Source organism: Sciurus carolinensis, chromosome X (genome assembly GCF_902686445.1).
Source record: "Sciurus carolinensis chromosome X, mSciCar1.2, whole genome shotgun sequence".
NCBI classification, from domain to species: Eukaryota; Metazoa; Chordata; class Mammalia; order Rodentia; family Sciuridae; genus Sciurus; species Sciurus carolinensis.
In genome coordinates, this window is record NC_062232.1 from 108,903,189 (window position 1) to 108,922,917 (window position 19,729).

The 19,729-nt window shown below is 37.8% G+C and overlaps 1 protein-coding gene across 2 annotated transcripts in view; it reads right to left on the reverse strand.

The window, feature by feature from the left end:
- Positions 1 to 3,045: 3,045 nt before the first annotated feature.
- The window catches only part of Zdhhc9 (zinc finger DHHC-type palmitoyltransferase 9), a 34,512-nt gene continuing 17,828 nt past the window's right edge, over positions 3,046 to 19,729 (reverse strand). Inside the window, exons 4-10 of one of the 2 annotated variants that reach the window (XM_047536877.1) lie at positions 19,356 to 19,514; positions 13,723 to 13,860; positions 12,787 to 12,835; positions 11,955 to 12,057; positions 11,001 to 11,104; positions 10,498 to 10,594; positions 3,046 to 6,340 (exon numbers count right to left, since the gene is read on the reverse strand). In XM_047536877.1, coding sequence (XP_047392833.1) covers positions 6,224 to 6,340; positions 10,498 to 10,594; positions 11,001 to 11,104; positions 11,955 to 12,057; positions 12,787 to 12,835; positions 13,723 to 13,860; positions 19,356 to 19,514 — 767 coding nt within the window. In that variant the 3' untranslated portion in view covers positions 3,046 to 6,223. The remainder of the gene's footprint in view (positions 6,341 to 10,497; positions 10,595 to 11,000; positions 11,105 to 11,954; positions 12,058 to 12,786; positions 12,836 to 13,722; positions 13,861 to 19,355; positions 19,515 to 19,729) is intronic. The other variant, XM_047536876.1, reaches the window with a different exon arrangement.

A 19,729-nucleotide genomic window follows, 5' to 3' on the forward strand; every position in this document is an offset into this window, starting at 1 on the left:
AATGGAGCTCACCAGAAATATTAATCCAAAATGGCAAACAATCCTAAAATCATTGCTTACAAGATAACAGAGTCAGCAATGCAATTTCTCCTAAAGTTAATACTAGCACATGGTCAACATTCAACAAGTATTAATTGAATGTGAAATAAATAAAAGGATCATTTCATTTAAAGGAAACATGACATTTGTGGTTATTCAAACTCCTTCTTTTGTCTATACCTGCTTGGCAGAGGGGCAGTGGATTATGCTAGAGAGCTCTCTGAACTGGAAGGAAGTGCATCTTCGCTCTGGTCTTGGCTATACTAGTAATTCTTTCTGCGACCTTGGATAAGTCATTGCACTTAATCTGAAAATAGCACACACATGAGAGCACAAACAAGCAATATGGACTATATGATCAATATGTTCCTTTCAGCTCTGTCGTTCAACATGGCCTGTATTTTATGACAAATAACTATCGTGTCTCTTATTTGGACATGAAACTAATTCTTTCAGCCAAGTTGAACAGCCAAATAGCTGTTGATATATAGCCAAATAGACAGTCACTAGCTGAAAAGAGAAAGAAATGTGGGTTTGAAGAAAGTATAAGGGCATGGAATGTGAAGATAATTCTGCTCCATGTTATAGAGATGTAAAACCACTTCTAAATCAAGGATCCCCTCATTTCCTGGCCCATGATGGAATGTGAGCTCTAAATTCTAACTTATTAATGGATTAAAAACCACCTAATACTAGAATAAAAATATTCGAAGGTCTTGGACAGACAAGTCATAGAAGAAATAAAAATGGTAATACAGGGAAGAGAAGAAGTGAAGAAAATGTAAATTCATGATTAATCAAAGAAATATAAACCACATGGAACTGAGATATGTTTACAGCTATCAAATTACTGTACCAAATGTTTACATTAGATGGACTGAAGCAGGTTCTGATACATTGATGGCAGAACACACTGAGACAGCTTTTCTGTAAAGCAATTTGACCATATTTACCAAGAACTTTTAAAATAGCATTCTCTTTGACACAATAATTCCACTTCTAGTAATCTATCCTAAGGAAGTTCATCACAGCATTATTTATAATAATGAAAAATTGGAAACTCTTTAATATCAGATTCTAGGAGGAAGGTTATGAATGTTTTGTGGAATCATTAAGAAGTACTTTCAAATAACTTTAAACAACATGGAAAATACTAAGCAAAAAAGCAGATTTACAAAACTATATTTTATAGTTGAATTCCACTTATGTTTAAATGTATACATGCCAAAAAAAGACTAGGAAGAAACACACCAAAGCATTAACAGTGATTACTATATCTTGGTGATGAGTTTATAGATTATTTTTTTTAAATATCCTTACTTTTCCTGTACTTTCCCAATGTTCAACAATGAGCATATTCTACTTTTAAAATTTTAAATAGCACATTACAAGTGTGAGGAGAGAGACATGTGCATTTTTTTCTGACTAAATTTTACAAATATTTTGAGTGAGAAAGGAATCTCTCTGAGGGTTGGCAGCATAGGTCATTGGTAGAATGCTTGCCTAGCATGCACCAAGCCCTGGGTTTGATCCCCAGCACCACCAAACTGGAAAAAAAAAAAAAAGATAATCTGGTCCAATAGTTCTCAACCCTCGCAGTCCCAATGCTCCCTTGCTAGTTAACAGTATTTTAAATGCACCCTTTACCCCACCCCAAAATGAACTTCACAGTTAATATAACCCGATTATACGTATAATTTCAAGAATACCAATGTAATGTACAGTTATCTCTCGGTATCCATGAGGAATTTGCTCCATTGTTCCTTCCACACCCCAAGAATATCAAAGTCCATAGATACTCACATAAAATGGCATAGTATTTGTATAGGAATTATCCACATCCTCCTGTATGTTTTAAATCATATCTAGATTACTTCTGTTATCTAATACAATGTAAATGCTACATGAATCATTGTTATACTGTATTGTTTAGGGAATAATGACATGGAAAAATGTTTGAATATTTTCCACCCAAGGTTAATTGAATCTATGGATGCAGAACCCACAGATATGGAGGGCTGACTGTACTAAGAAAGTAATTTATAGTATAATATGTATTTTAATATAAAAATACCTAGGCAAGAGTACACTAAAACATATAATAAAGTATAAAATTCTCCTACCTATCTGTAGAATCCCTGTTGAATGCAGGTGCTATAAATGTAGATTCATACAGGTAGGCTGTGTTAGCAACTTAAATACCCATGAATGGCACTACTGACAGTGACATAGGTTTTGAAAGTCATGAATAACTCATGGTAAAGTTTTGAAAAAAATAAAATACCATTTTTCTTCAGTTTATACTTTTGCATTTTTATATATATAAACATTTTGTGTTTATCTGTGAATTAATTAAGTCCAGGTAGTCATTCCAGTTTTTTCCACCTACATGCTTTGTAGGACATTTGAATGTTTTACAGATGCAGATTTACACTTCCCTTTCATATTTATCCAAAACGTGAAACCCACACTCACTCTCTCTCTCTCTCTCTCTCTCTCTCTCTCTCTCTTTCTCTCTCTCTGTGAGTTGGGCTTGCATTCTTTAAAACTAATGATATTCAGAATTTGCACCTTTGAGACTATTTCTAAAACCTATCACCTAACAACAGCAAGAGATTCCTAGAACGTATTCTCAAAAGTGACACAAATGCCTTTTGAATTATTGGAAACAAGACTTTCCTTTAGTAGCACCAAGGCATGAGAACAAATTATCATTTTTTAAAAACCATTTACTGTGATCCCTGGGTGATTTTCCCTAGCCTGGCCTCAGCCTCAGGAGTATAAAATGAACTGAACTGGAAGAAAAGGACTAACAGGGCCAGGCCACAGGGAATGTGGGGGCCTTGGTTGCTAGGTTACCACTTGAACCAATCCAAGTGATCCCAGAGGGGTACCAGATACAGGACAGGTCCTTCTCTTTGGCCCACGAAGTTGAGGGCCCTCTCAAAGGAAGGGGGTCAAAAGGTGGGGGAGGGGGTCCCAATCACTCACATTAGACACAAGTAAACAAATGAGGCAAAAGCACAAAGAAACAGACAGCCCTGTATTTCTAAGACCATTCAAGTCTCCTTCATTAATTGGCTTCCCCCCAAAAGAAAGATTTCTTTATTAAGAAATACCAGAGAGTGAAAAACCCCCAACACATACACATTTGTAGGCTCACACAAAAGTGCAGAGATTTACATATTAAATTGCATTTAAGTTAGAAAATAGATTTAAAAACAAAATACTTCTTTTCCCCAACAAAGTAAAGAGATTTGGTCAGTAGGAAAAGGGGTCTTAGGAGTAAAGGCAGGATGGTCAGGATGGGAAGAATGGAATCTAGCTGCTATAGAATTAGAACCCAACTCTAACCTAACCCCACTCCTGGGGGGAAATGTGAACAGGGAGATGATGATCTCAGCCAGGGCCAGGAGGGCTCCAGAGCCAAATGGACATAAGTTTCACCCACCCCTAGAAGTTTTCGATCAGTGTGAACCCTCCTGGCCTGGGGAAGTGGGGTGTATAGGAAGCATGAGGAATGGGAAGGAAAGGGGGAGTTGGAGAGAGTATCAGCCATTGAAAAGATCAAACAATATAAGGCCCTTTTCCCCCTGGGTAAGATCAACCCTTCAATCTCTCCTCTGATCAGAGCTCAGATTAGGGACAGTCTTGGCTGGTGTATGATATAAATGGGAAAGATCTTGAGGCCAAGGTCTTAAATATAGAATATTTATAAAGGAAAAGAAAGTGGGCTGGGAGTATGAAAAAACAGAAATGTTTTTAAAAATCATTTCACATTACAGATAAGATATTTCCATTTTGACCCTTTATATCAGAAAGAGAAAGGTTCTCTGAGTGACCTGAGGGTCAGCAGGAGAGTGGCTGAGGTAAGTTGAGGGAGGAGAGAGATCCATCCTGGCCCAAGAGAGGGAACAGGCTGAGACAGGATGGGCTGAGTACTGACTAGAAAGGAGTTCACACGAGTGACAATTTGACTGGAAAAACCTAATAAATTCCAAACTCTCCAGGCTTGGCCTTATTTTCAAATAATTAAAATCTAACTGAAAAAACAAAATTGAGAGAGCCAGAAAAAGAATGGGAAAGTAAAAGCAAAGAGGAGAGGGATATGAATCAATCTCTCTCCCATCTCTCTCTCATGCTAAATTCAAATCTTGCTACAAGAGTGTGAGGGAGACACAGAGAAAAATCTGGGAGCAGCCAAATTTTACTAATTCCGATTTACTGGGAAGAGTGAGCTAGGAATCAGTAAGGAGTCTTGATTACAGATCATTTGAAAAGAAATATATACCATCACTTGTAAAAGACCACTAAAATGAAATATTTCCAAGGGAAGGCCCTGGTGAGCCTGCTTTAATAACCAAGACTCATTTGCAATAAACAGTGCCCATCTGCTTGCAAACAATATCCTAATGAAGAACTTGTTCTCTTAAGTAAGTATAATTTCTCTACCCTCCTAATCTTGTTCACACTGTATGTTGCTTAGAAGTCCTTTTGTCATAGTCCAGAGTAAGATAAATCTCGGCCCAGAAGGTAGTATAGATCAATGGAGAGTTTGAGTTTGGGAGCTATCTCTCCAACCCAAGGGTACCCTGGAAAATGGAAGTATGGGTAGTAACAAGCAACCCTTCCAACCCCCACCCCCCACCCAACACACAAACACATTCACATCCCCATGGTGGTTCTTGAAATGGAAGGGGAAGGAGGAGGCAGGCAGTTTGCATTAGACACAGTTTAATTGCCTTCAAATAGATTAAAAGTTCTGGTTTACACTCCCCCCCCCAATCCCCATAAATCATCCAGACAGGACCCTGGCTTAGAAAGAGAAAAACACAGGTGCTTTAGGAAATATAGCCACATATAATACATAAATCTTCTTCCCTGAAATAGTGCAGGTCCTGAGCAGAGCTTACTGGGGGCCACAGCCCACCCCCAGGGTGAAGTGGCTCTGGGACTCTGACGGTGGAAGTGCTGGAAGAGTGGGGCTTGGAGGAAGCCCCTGGTGTGGTTACCATTGCCCGAGGTGGGCTGAGGCCTTGGAGTGGGTTACCCGGGAGGGCAGCAGTGCTGGGCTTTCCCTCACTCAGCCAAGGCTTAATGGAAGTACTGGTTAGCCTTTTTTTTTTTCTTTTTTTCTTTTTCTTTTTTTTTTTTTTTTTGAGGGGACATAGAGGGAGAGGAGAGGAGAGGTGAGCCTCTCTGTGCCTTGGTTTCCCCATTTGTGCATTCAGGGCCTCTGTAGGCCTCACACAGGGAATCTGAGGGGGTAGTGTTTAAGTGGGCACTTGGGTTTCCTCTGAGGAAAAGGAATCACCAAAGTGTAGACTTTTATTACTGCCATTCCTGCTCCTATTGGGAGCAAGAGTAAAAAGAAAAAAATTAAAATGGGCTAATGAGAAAGGAGGAGAGATGAGGCAGAGAGTGTGAGGGGCTATGCCATTGGCATCTTGTCAATTCTTATTGAGAATAGCACGGGTATTAAGAGTTCCTGGAGAATCTATGAGAACTGTAAATTGTAAGCTCTACTACAACTACTTACATATATCTAATGGGGAAAGAGTAGGACTTGGATGTTAGAGAGTGGATGGGGGACAAAGGAGAAGCTACATGAATAAATACAAGAAGAAGGTACCTGCCCCATTCCTAGAAGGATTGGCTGGCAATGCTGGCACTTTGTAGCCAGGAGAATCCTCCAACCTCACTCTCCATCCTTATCAATTCTGAAGGAGAAGAACCCAGTTAGGATTCCCTGGTCAGAGGTTTCTGTGTCTGCCTATGGACTCAGGACATGCAGCAGCTTGAGAGGACTTGAGCCAGTCTCAAGAATCGTTAGCCCCAGAATGAGAACAATGACCCCAAGCAGGAGAGCTGGGATCTGGTGGGAAGAGAGGGGAGTCCAAGGAGACCCCATGGCTGATGCCATGGGAAATAAGTGCCAGGGCCCAAAAGACCCATTTGTCCAGTTGCCAGAGGTGACTGACATCTTCTGCCACTGCCTTGAGTCCAGAAATTTAAAAAAAAAGCTTGCAGCAAGAAAATGCCAGTGTGCAATTTGGGTATCTAAAGACCAAAGGAAAATATTGAAAGGGACAGCTTACTTTCTCTCTGTCTCAGGTTTATCTTCTCCCCTGAAATCTCTCATAGCCCTAATTAAACACAAACAAAAGTCTCTTCCATAGATTGGCTACTTCTCAGCTTCAGCTGCATCCTGTGGTGGCTCTGGGGGCTCTGGAGGTGGCATCTCTTCCGGAGTGCTGGTGTCCTCCGGCATCTCATTGGAGTTCAGATGTTCTGTTGGGGCCTGAGAAGGAAAAGATATCAGATTCAACACAAAGCTCTCTCTCAAAATCCAAATGCAGATAATCCAGACACTGAACTCTTCATCAAAAGCCCTCCACCACACTGACGCTACAGATATGTAGCCACCATCACCAAACTCAGACCCAAGACCTGAATATCACATTCTCAGCAGAATAAAACTGAAGCTTATTTGAGTTCTATCCTCAACTGTCTGTTCTGGACAGATGTTTCCATTATTATTTGTGATAATAATAATAATAATAATAATAACCACAAATAATTAGATATCCCCTTTCACAACAGAATGTTATAATGTACTTAACCAAAAAGTGCTGACCCAATGGTTCTCAACCCTGTTTCTGCCCTTACACAGAACTCACTAGAATAGTGATTCCAAATCAAAGAAGGTGGGGTATCAAATGATCATATATGGTTTTAAAATGTCCGCTAAGTTATTCTAAAATACCATACTTTCCCTACATTCAATTGAATATCACCAACTTAAATTGCTATGGTTTGGGACCAGACTCATCAGAAAAACAATATTCAAAATCATGACACTAATACATAAACATCAGTATGCTGTTCATTAAAAAGAACATTCAAAATTTAGGAAAGGCAAAGTACAGAACAATGACCTACTTTACAAAACTATTCACATAAAAGTAGGATTCTATTTTAAAATAAAGTCTAAATTGACTAAAATATATTATTACTAATAATTTCAGCAAGATTTCAGGATATAATATTAATATACAAAGATCAATTTGTATACTTCCAATATACTCCAATGAACAATCCAAAAAGAAATTTTAAAAAATTCATTTATAGTAACATCAAAAGGAACAAAATACTTATAAACAAATGTTGCAAAAGAAGTATAAAATTTAGCCAGGCATAGTGGCACAAGTCTGTAATCCCAGCAACCTCAGAGAGGCTGAGGCAAGAGGATCATAAGTCTGAGTCCAGGTTCAGCAACTTAGGGAGGCCCTATCTCAAAATTTTAAAAAACAATAAAAAGTCCTGGGGGGCTGAGGTTGCAGCTCAGTGGTAGAGCACTTGCCTAGCATATGTGAGGCACTGAGTTCAATTCTCAGCACCACATATAAATAAGTAAAATAAAGGTCCATTGACAACTAAAAAATATCTTTTTAAGAAAGGACTGGGATGTAGCTCAGTAGTAGAGTATCCCTGGATTCAATTCCCAGTACTGTGAAAATAAAGTAAAAATCTAAAAGAATAAGTGTTCAACTCTGAAAACTATGAAATATTATTTAAAGAAATCAAAGACCTAAACAAATAAAAAGACAACTCATGTTAGTAGCTCAGAAAACTTAATCTTGTTAAGATGGCAATCTTCCCCAAATTTACCTATAGATTCAATGAAATCCCTATTAAAATGTCAACTGACTTCTTTGCAGAAATTGATAAACTGATCCTATGATTCATATGAAAATTCAAAGGACCTAGAATACTCAAAGCCATCATGAAAAAGAAGAATATAGTTGAAGGACTCACATTTCCTAATTTCAAAACTCACTACAATGCTACATTAACCAAGACAGTGTGGTATTATGGCATTTGCAGGCAAATGGATGAAATTGGAGAATATCATGCTAAGTGAGATAAGCCAATCTCAAAAAAACAAAGGACGAATGATATCGCTAATAAGTGGATGATGACACATAATGGGGGGTGGGAGGGGTTAGTGTTAGGGTTAGAGTTAGGGTTAGGGAGGGGGGCAAGAATGGAGGAAGGAAGGACTGTATAGAGGGAAAAGAGGGGTGGGAGGGGTGGGGGGAAGGGAAAAAATAACTAAATGAATCAAACAGCATTACTCTATGTAAATTTATGATTACACAAATGGTATGCCTTTACGCCATGTACAAACAGAGAAACAACATGTATCCCATTTGTTTACAATAAAAAAAAAGACAGTGTGGTATAGGTATAAGAACAGATATATTGATCAACAGAATAGAATTGAATTGAAAGTCCAGAAACGAACTTCCATATTTACAGTCAAATGCTTTTCAACAAGGGTAACAAGACGATTCTATGGAAAAAAGAATAGTCTTTCCAACAACTGATACAAAGACAACTGGATATCCACAGGCAAAGGAAAGAATGCAGACCCCCTATCTCACACCATATATAAAGATTAACTTAAAATGGATTAAATGGATCAAAGAGGAATGGGGTTGTGGCTCAGTGGTAGAGCACTTGCCTAGACTGTGTGAGGCACTGGGTTCAATTCTCAGATCACATATAAATAAATAATATATATATATATATATATATACACACATACACATACGTATATATATACATACATATACATATATATATATATACATATACACACACATATATATAAAGTCCATCAAAAAATAGTTTTTAAAAAAATGGATCAAAGAACTGAAATTAAGAGCTGAAACTATAAAACTCTTACAGGAAATCAGGCATAAATCTTTATGACCTAGGCAATGGTTTCTCAGATATGACACTGAAAACACAAGCAACAATAACACAAAAGGATAAACTGGACTATACCAAAATTTAAAACTTTTGTGCTTTAAAGGTAACACACCATCAAGAAAGTGAAAAGACAACCCACAGAATGGGAGATATTTGCGAATAATATATCTAGAAAGGGACTTGTATACAAATCGTATACTACTATAACTCAATAATAAAAAAAACCCACAATTTTAAAAATGGACAAAGTTTGTGAATAGACTCTTTTCCAAAGAAGATATACAAATGGCCAATACCTACAATGGAAAGACACACAACATCCTTAGTCATTAGGGAAATGCAAATGAAAACCACAGTGAGATACCACTTTACACCCACTAAGATGACTAATATCCAAATGTCAGATAATAAAGGTTACACCAAGGATGTAGAAAAACTGAAACATTCATACACTGCTAGTGGGAATGTAAATTGGTACAGCCACTTTGGAAAACAGTCCAGTAGTTTCTCAAAAGGTTAAACACAGAATTACCATGCACACCAGTAATTTCACTCTCCATCAAAAGAAATGAAAGCATGTGTTTATGCAAAAAATCTTATATAAAATTGTACAAAAATGTACAAATATTCATAGCAGCATTACTTATAATAACTAAAAGGTAGAAACAGCCCAAAAGTCTATCAACTAATGAATGGACAAATAAAATATGGTATAACTAAATAATGGAATATTATTCAGCCATATAAAGGAAAGGTAAATCTAAAGCAAAAGAAAAAGCAGATTAGTGGCTGTCTAGGGATGGGGCTAAAAGAGTTGGGAGGAAAGAGAGAGTGGTAGCTAATAGTACAAGGTTTTTGATGGGGAATATAATGAAACACTTTTAAATCAATTGTTGCAATGATCATACAACTCTGAATATACAATACCATGGAAACATACATTTTAAATAGGGATTATATGGTATGTGAATCATATCTCAATAAAGCTCGTAAATATATATAAACATAAATAAATGGAAGGAAGACTAGAAGAGTGGAAGACGGGGAATAGGAAGAGGGAAGAGGGGAGGAGAAAAGTGAAGTACCCAGGAATGTATTGGAGCAAATCATGTCATGTGCATATATGAATCTATCACAATGAGCTCCACCACTATGTATAATTATAATGCAGTAATAAACCATAAAAACAAAGTTCAAATAACTTTTTAGGATATTTTATGAAACATATTGAGCAGGACATTTGGGAGATTTTCCACATCTACATATTCCAGCAATGAACTCTAACATGGTCCCCTGACCCCACCTTTGCTTCTGTAACATTTTATGCTTCCTTCCTCAAGGTATGTTTCACAACATTGAGCAATGCCCTTTTTTGTTATCCCTTGTCCCCACCAGACAATGAGCTCCCTGAAACAGGGACATCATTTGCCTTGTTTACTGGTGTGTCCCCAGCACCTAATACAGTAGCTGGAACAGAGTAGCTGTTTACTATATGTCAAAGAAATGAATAAACCTTAATCTACCTCAAGGACACAAAAAGCTAAAGGCAATGTCAAGCAGAAGCAGAGACAGTGTTGCTGGAGAGATAAGGATATGAAATTGTCTAATTATATCTCTAAGCTATAAAGGTAGTGTACATGCTCTCTATCGCAGACTCAGCCATAAATCAGGAACACTTACTGGGCTCTGTGGCAAGAGGCTGCTACTGGTCTCTTGAGTACTGGGAGGTCGACTTCCACTTTCCTCCAGTGGCAAAATACCCCTTCGATCCAGCACACTGAAGGGGACAGGAGAGTTAATCAAGGACTTGGCATTCACTCCTCCACCCACCCAGGCCACTGAATTCTGCTGTGTATATTGGAAAACATAAACCTGCCCTTCAGCAATCTAGCCTGATCCAAGAACACACCTGCTATCCATCTTCCATTCATTTGTTTTTCTTCCACAAACCAGTGAATGTCACAATAAATAAGGAACAAACGAAATAAGAATGAAAGATCGTCTCTTCAAAATAACCAGCCCATAGTCTATGACCCATGTAGATATGGTGCCAGATGAAAATCCCTAGGAAGACCTATTTGACACTGAGAGTTCGCATTCAGAAGAGTTCATTGAACCAGGTAACAGGATAAGGTTATGCCACTCATCCCAGGAGTCCCAGAACATTTTAGTCTCTCGAGTACCTGGGGGGCAGGGGGCCACACAGGACTTCACAGCAGTTCTTCACAATGTTGCCATGGCTGTACGGATTCTGGACACGATTCTTCCCTGTCCATGATCCTTTGATCTGCAAAATAAAAGCCAAGGCTTACATTAAAAACTATGCTGAACGGGCTGGGGATATAGCTCAGTTGGTAGAGTGCTTGCCCTACAAGCATAAGGCTCTGGGTTCAATCCCCAGCACTACAAAGAAAAGAAAAGAAAAAAAAAAAACTGTGCTGAAGAAGTACATGGTGGCAGAGGCTACACAACAATGTGAATATGCTCAATGCCACTGAACTGCAATTTTAAAATGCCGAAGATGGCATATCTTACGTTGGGTATATTTTATCAAAATAAAAAAGAAATACGCTCTATAGAGACATGAAAATGTTCATAAGAGAGGAAAAGGCAGATAAATTAATATATTATTTTATTGAAAAATACAAAATGTATGCATGAACAAACATGAGAACAAGTCCAGACAAGTTTGGAAGACAAGTTTCATGACATTAATCAAAGTTACATCTAGAAGTTAAAATTACAGGGATTTATTTTCTCATTTCTGCTCATCTGTATTTTCTGATTTTGTACAATGATTGTGGATTAACTGGCACCTTTTTAAAGCAAGAATTTATTCAGTACTATTGCCCCTTTCCACTCCAAATCCAGAGGCATCAGCTAACTTCTAGGACCTATGAATAGTTAAAAGACCTTACACCCACCCAACTGTTTGACCTCTTCTTCCTAATGCCCTACATTCAGCTCCAAACAAAGCAGTGCGCCTTCCACATATCTGATTTAACATCTCCTACACCAGCTTTTATGCTGGCTTCAACCTTCCAGGCCCTGGAGACTCAGTTCTCTAGCAAGTAAAAAGAGAACAGACTTTTGGGAGAAGGACAATATTTGATGAGGAGAAGAGAAAGTTGACTCACGTCTTCATTGGTTGTCTGGTTGAGAGCCACGAGGAAAGTGTGAAATCCAGTTAGTCCCACCACGGACCAGAGTGTGAAGAAGCAAATGAGGACTTCTAGAACAGTGCGGTTAGGTTAAGGAATGTTGAAGAAGTCACACCAGGGAATCTGCTACCTCAGATCATATTCATGGCATCAGTCACATCACCTTTACCTCTTAGAACAAATGTCTTGAAAAGCGAAATATCCAGATGAATTCTAAACTTACTGGATAGATCCTTGATAAAAGAAGATTTCCCTTCAGTCTCTATTAAACAAATCTCTAGCTTCTCCCGTATATTTAAGTGTTTGCCTGTTTCTCTGTCTTTTGCTCTTTGGAGGGGGCCAAGGCTAAACTATGTTGGCCACTGCTGGCAGTGCAAATCTCATCAAAAAATAGAACTTTATAAATGAGATATTAGTGGGAAAAAAAACAACACGTGTTTTATAGAAACCTATATCTCATTTTCAGAAATGTAGTCACTGTACAAAATAAGATTTGATTATAACAGAAAGGTGGTACTCCCAGTAAATGATACACAAGATATTGAGGCAAAGTACAGCCCACTAAAGGAGACAGGTCATGCCTGGGAGAAGGACTTGGGAGGGAGGTGGCTGGGAAGGGGGTGAGGGAAAGACCTCCCTTTGAGCCCTGGTCATCTTCCATTCCAGTTGCTACCACTAAGACTACACTTTGTAATTTTGGTACTCCCTGATGTCTGGAAAACTAGATGTTGGGAGAACTGATGGGAGACAACATGCTGGAAAGTAGTTTTAGAAGGTTTCACAGGGACATACTGCCAGGGGAGGATATGTTCCAGGAGTTTCTTTCAACGTCTCCAGGAAGCCAATTTTCAGGGATTCTGTGAAATTGGGAGGAGGAGTAGACAGAAAAATTAGTGACTTTAGTAGTCTGACAAAGTATCCTAGTGCCCACTCGTTTCCTTCCCTCCATATCCCATGTTCCACATTGGCAAGAGAGTGGCTCTCACTCGAGCAAGGGTGAAGAGTCTCCTTTCCAAGCTGGCACTCTTGTGACTGAGGAGTTCACATTTCCAATGCAAGGCCAAGCACAGACTAGAGTTGAGCAGAAGCCAAGCATCAGGTTTCCTTCCCTTTTCCCAGCCCCCATATACAGACATGTATGGCAATATTAACAGATGAAGGAAACCAGAAACAGTGAAGAAAAATCCTCTCTCCTCACCTGTCAGGGTCCCTCCCTTGTGCAAAAGCCAGCTCAAAGCTCCTATCTTTCCCAAAAGCTGCCTTGATCAAGTCTACTCCCTTAACTTCACATCCCACCTGCCCTTAGATTGTTAGTGTATGCATATGGTGTGTGCATTTTCTATCTCCCAAGTGAAGCCCAAATTACTGAAAGTTATTCCTTGGGTAGAATCCCTTCTGCGGCCTAGCACAAGGAAGGAAAAGGGATGCAGAGAGCCAAAATACATCCCCAAACTTTGAGATCACCCCAGAAATGCCCAGTACTCTGGATATAGACCAGTAATTATGGCCCTGATCTTTAGCACAGGGCCAGAGAGAAGGCTGAAACACTCAGTAAATAATTATTGATGTGTGCTGAAGTCACCAGCCTGGTTCCAGGGCAGACAATACTGTTCATTTCTAATCAGACCTGAGATGCTTCACAATGGCAAAAGTCCCACCAGAAACCCAACCATCCCCCTAAGCTGTCTTCATGTCTTCTCCCTCCCCACCCCCACTCCAGTAACAGACTGCCCTGCATACTCACTGAGGGCCACATAGACGATGTTGAAGGCGAAGACATAAATTGTGAGGAGGGAGAGAGAAAGGATGAAGAGGTAGAAGTAACGGTAGTTCCTCTTTCCAACACAGTTCCCCACCCAGGGGCAGTGATGGTCAAATCGCTCTGTGGGAGAAAGAGAGAGTCCAGTGCCAGAGCCTCCAGAACAAAAGCAACCCCACCATTCACATAATACCTAATTAAGACTCCAGAGTCATTGCCTTCCATTGTGAAAAACATGGGTTTTCAGTCTTTACTTTTTCAAAATGATTTCACAGTTATTTCATTTGATCCCCATTATCATATGGGAAGTTACACAACAGAATGTACTCCCCATCTTACAGATGAAGAAACTAAGGCTCTAAGCAGTTAAGTGTTCTCTATTACTCAGCCAGTTAAGAGCACAGACACTGCTTTTTCAAATAAAAATCTTAGCAGGTAGGCCTGCTAAGTTTAGAAAGAATAAATAGGTGAAAATAGTACAGGAAATTTTGAAAAATGAGTAGTATAGTTTCTCTTGATCTTCATTTACTAAAAACATAAAATTATAGTGTATTTAAAATGGTATGGCACAGCTCAGTGAATGGAAAGGCCCAGAAATAGACTCTAGAACCTATAAGAATTTACTGTCTAATAAATAGAGCATTACAAAAGGAAGTATAATTTCATAAAATTATGAGATAAATTGGCTAATTGGTGGAAAATAAGGTTACATTTTTTCGCTCACACTATTTGGAAAAACAAAGTCCAGATAAATTAAGTGTTATAGGTAAAACAAACTGAAGTCACAATATAACTTAAAGAATGAATACACATTTATCCTCTGTATGGAGAAGGACTTTTAAGCACAAAAGTAATGGAGGAAAATACAGAGGAAAAAACCAGATTTGACTCAATAAACTTTAAAAAGTGATTTGTGTATGTTAAAAATACTATAAAGAAAATTAAAGAGAAAAAACAGTGTTTACATATTTAAATTTGAACCTGACTATCCTTACAAATTCTTACTATCTCAAGAAAATTATCAAAAGTTACCTGAAATTTACTAAGACAGAATTATGTGTCCTCGCTTAAATGATGAATGTTGATTAACTTAGGATAATGTTGGATATGTTGATTAAATTAGTTGTGCTAATTCTTACAGTGCATGCTTATTCAAATCACCACATTGTACTCATTCAATTTTGTCAATTATACCTCAATAAAGCTGAAAATAAAAATGAAATATGTACATAAAACAAAAAGAGGGTGAAAATAGCTAATAAATACCATAAAACATATTTGATTTTTTTATTTACTAAAAATTCAGTGTAATACTAGTAAAACAAGATAATTTTTGCCTATCAAAATAAGACTATAAATTATCATACCCAGTTCTAGTGATAATAGAGTAAAATGGACACTCTAATGTACTACTTATGAGAGTACAAACTAATAAAATCCTTCCAGAAAGCAATTTGGCAGTACATATCAAGAACTCTGCTGGGTGTAGCAGCGCACACCTATAATCCCAACAGCTTGGGAGGCTGAGGCAGGAAGATTGCAAGTTCAAAGCCAACCTCAGCAACTTAGCAAGGCCCTAAGGACTTAGTGAGATCCTGTCTCTAAATTAAAAATTTTCAAAAGGGCTGGGAATGTGGCTTAGTAGTTAAGTGCCCCTGGGTTCAATCCCTGGCACCCTCCCAAAAAAAGAATCTTTAGTGTTAATACCCCATTGGAAGAATAAATCATTTCCAATAATTTCTCATAAGGAAATAGAGATGTGCACATAAATTTAAGTTCAATAGTTTTTTTGTGGTAAAATATATGTAACATCCAATTTGCCATTTTAACCATTTCAAGTGTACAATTCAGTGACATTAGTTACTTTCACAATGTTGTGCAACCATCAGCACTATCTATTTCCAAAACTTTTACACTGCCCCAAATAGAAATTCTGTACCCATTAAACAGTAATTCTGGGCTGGGGAGATAGCTCAGTCGGTAGAGTACTTGCCTTGCAAGCACAAGGTCATGGGTTCAATCCCCAGCACCAAAAAAAAAAGAACAGTAATTCTACGTTTCCACATTTTCCCACCCCAGCAACCTCTAATCTTCTGTCTCTATCAATTTGCCTATTCTAGACATTTCATGTAAGTGGAGTCATACAATATTCATCCTTTTGTGTCTGGCTTCTTTCACACAGCATAAATTTTTCAAGGCTCACCAATCTTATTGCATGTATTGGTACTCCATGTTTTTAATGACTGAATAATATTCTATTGTATAGCTATTTGTTTATCCATTCATCTGTTGATGGGCAGTTGGGTTGTTTCTACCTTTTCGCTCTTATGGATAAAATGCTGTGAACACCTGTGTACATTTTGAAACCTTATTTTCAATTTTTTTGGCTATTGCTAAGGACTAAATTATGTCCCCCGGTCAATTCATGTTGCAACCCTAACCTCCAATTTGGAGACAATTAAGGTTAAATGAGATTAGAGTGGGGTCCTAATCCAATAAGATTGGTGTCCTCATAAAAAGAGGGGATGAGACATCAGTAGTGTGTGAATACAGAGAAAAGACCATGACAGGAATCAGCAAGAAGGAAGCCATCTGCAAGCTAGAGAGGCTTCACCAGAAATCAAACCTGTTGGCACCTTGATATTGAACTTCCCAGCCTCCAGAACTATGAGAAAATAACTTTCTGTTGTTTAAGCCAACCAGTCTGTTGTATTTTTTATAGTAGCCCAAGCAAACTAATATAGATATATGTTCAGGAGTGAAATTGCTGCATCATATGGTAATTTTATGTTTAACTTTTGAGGAACTGCTAAGCTGTCTTCCATAATGGTTGTCCCATTCTACTTTCCCACCAGAAATGTAAGAAAGTTCCAATTATTCCATATCCTTAAGCTTAATCATTTTGATTTCAGTGCTATACCAATGAATAAAATGAAATGGTGAGTAACATCTAATGACAGGAAACTAAATAAATTATAATAAAATTATATGATGGATTTTGCAGTCATTAAAATAATGTATTAAAAATATGTATTAAAGCCAGACATGGTAGTGCATGCCTGTAATTCCAGCGGCTCGGAAGGTTGAGGCACGAAGATCGTGAGTTCAAAGTCAGCCTCAGCAACTTAGCAAGGTCCTAAAGCAACTCAGCAAGACCTTGTCTCTAAATAAAATATTAAAAAGGGCTGGGGATGTGGTTCAGTGGTTAAGTGCCACTGGGTTCAATTCCTGGTACCAAAAAAAAATGTATTAAAGATGTAGAAAAAAGTTCAGGATATAATGTTAAGTAACCAAAACAGGATTTAAAACTCTATCATATATGGTCCCATTTTACAAACAAAGGACTGGAAAGAAATACAGCAAAATGGAGAGTGAGTTTAGGATTAAGTGTCATTACAGTTTTTATGGTTTACATATTTTCTTAAATGAATATATTTGAGTGAATAAAAAAGAAATCATTTTTAAAAAACCATCAGCTATATACTGGTCAAAAAGTAAGGCTATAAAAAATGGTGCATCTCCTAGTTAAAGGGGTACATCTTTTCAGAAAGGGAAAAAACGACAGAGGAAAGAATGGCAGGCCCAAGTATTTAGGGCAACATCTAGATCCAGAACTATAGACATATATTCACTTTAAGCAAACTTTATAAACATTGGGAAATTATAGGTTTATAGATATATGATTTTTACTGTACTTTAAATCACAATATTACTGATAATACAAGTAGTACATACTCATTGTAGAAAACTTGAAAATGATAAAATGAAAAATGGAAGAAACACAAGTTATCCATAATCCTACAAGTTATAAGCATTTTGGTGTACCTCCTTACATATTTCTTTATATACTGTTTAATTTTTTTAAATTGTAACTGAGATCACACTGTAAATGTAGTCTATCTCCTGTTTTATGTCATTTAGTTTTCGGATATGACCTTTCCCATAACCTATTATATGAATATTCCATAATTTATCTGACCATTATCTCTTGGTAGACTATTTAGTTGTTTCCAACTTTCCTTTTTCATAATAATCCTCAAGTAAACATTTCCATCCCTAAATTTTTCCCACCTCTTTGATTTCTTGATATATTACCTAAAAATGGAATCAGTGGCATCCAAAGGTATACACGTTTTAAGACTTTTGATGAATCTTATTCAGTTGCCTTACCAAAAATTTGTTCCAATTTACATTTCTACTGGTATAGGACTATATTGTCACATTTACCTTGCTAATGTTCTAGACTTTAAAAAAGGTTCCTCTTTTAATATTAACTTCTTTGATTATTAGTAAGAATAAACTTTCATATTTTCATGCTAACTGATCAATTATATTTCCTATTTCATGAACTGTCCACATCACTATTGGAATATTAGGAGTTCTTTACATTTAAGAATATTCATAAGGAGAGGTAATTCTTTATAAACCTTCAAATCAGACCTCATTTAAATATTGTTTCCTGGTCCATTTAAAATGAATTTTGAGCCAGGCACCATGGCACATGCTTATAATCTCAAGAGCTCCAGAGACTGAGGCAGAAGGATTGTGAGTTCAAAGCCAAACTTAGCAACTTAGTGAGGCCCTAAGTAACTTAGCAAGACCTTGCCTCAAAAATAAAAAAATAATTAAAATGGGCTGGGGATGTGACTCAGTGATTAAATGCCTCTGGATTCAATCCCTGGTATCAAAAAGAAAAAAAGAAATGAGTTTTGATTTATAGAATTCTATCCTACATATAGATTTCTACTATATAAAGCAATTTGCATTTCCCCACACTTTGGCTAAAGAATTGGCTAGTCAGAGGAAAGCAAGGACCTTGGAAATGCTGCATGACATGCGGAATGTTGGAATTATGCCCAGTAATAATATCAACCATGTTACACATGTGCCTATCAATTAGCACATCACCTCTTTCTGATCTTTCCCAGGGTTCACCATATAGTAGGCAGTAAGTCACATACATATGGGTGGAAGCTTAAATGTATTATGTACACCTACACTGTCCGCGCTGCAGCAGCAGAAGAAAGAAAAAATGAGGGCTTTTTCCATCTGTTCCAGCTTTATCTTGTGCTAATCACATGAGTTTATACAAAGGTACTTCATTATTTCTTCATCTGTTAAAGGGATAATACCAACTTTGGGGGTTATAAGTGCAGTACCTGGTGAATAGTAGGAACTTAATAAATGCTACCACCTTTCTTCTTGGGAATACTACTCTGACATAGGCCTTCCTTCCTCAATACTGCCCTCCAGTGGACAAGGATGCTCCTCCCTCTATGTAAGGTGGGCCCCACATGACATGGATCTAATGGAGGAAATCTAGATTTCAGAAACAGGTAAAGTTTATTTTCCAAAGTTCCAAGTTTATTTACCAAAGAGGTTGGAGTTTTGTTTGTTTGTTTTCATTTTAGACTAGAGGATATTTAAATTATGATTTGGTCTATACAAGTACAATCGATTTGCCTTTGTTCAGGAGCTTCTTTCCTATCTAAATCTATCTTGTTTCCCAGCTAAATTTATCTTCTCACCTCCATTGACTTTTCCCAAGAACTGATTACCCCGGGTCCCTTGTTCAATTCAGCCTTTTCCCCAGGCAATATCCCCTTGGTTTTACTCACCCACACAGTTGTCACAGATGCTGCAATGGGAGGCCCTGGGAGGCCGGAAGATCTTGCACGTATAACAGTATTTCAGTTTCACAATCTGGTTGTTTATTTGAAAATTCTTGATACGAGGGGGTGGTCGCTGGCCCTGGGGTACTGCACCATTGGTAGCTTCTGTAAATCAGTAAAGCCAGTTTAACTCACTACTAGCCACTACTTAAGCACCAAATCTCACCATCTCTCCAAAAGCAGTGAGGATCATCAGAGGTTCCCTAGGTCTGCTATCTTCCCCAGGTGAGCATTTCCAGATAAAATTTCAACATCACACAGCGCTTCCCTCCACCAAACTCCACTGATCACCATGCAATTTTGTTATGTACATGTGAAAA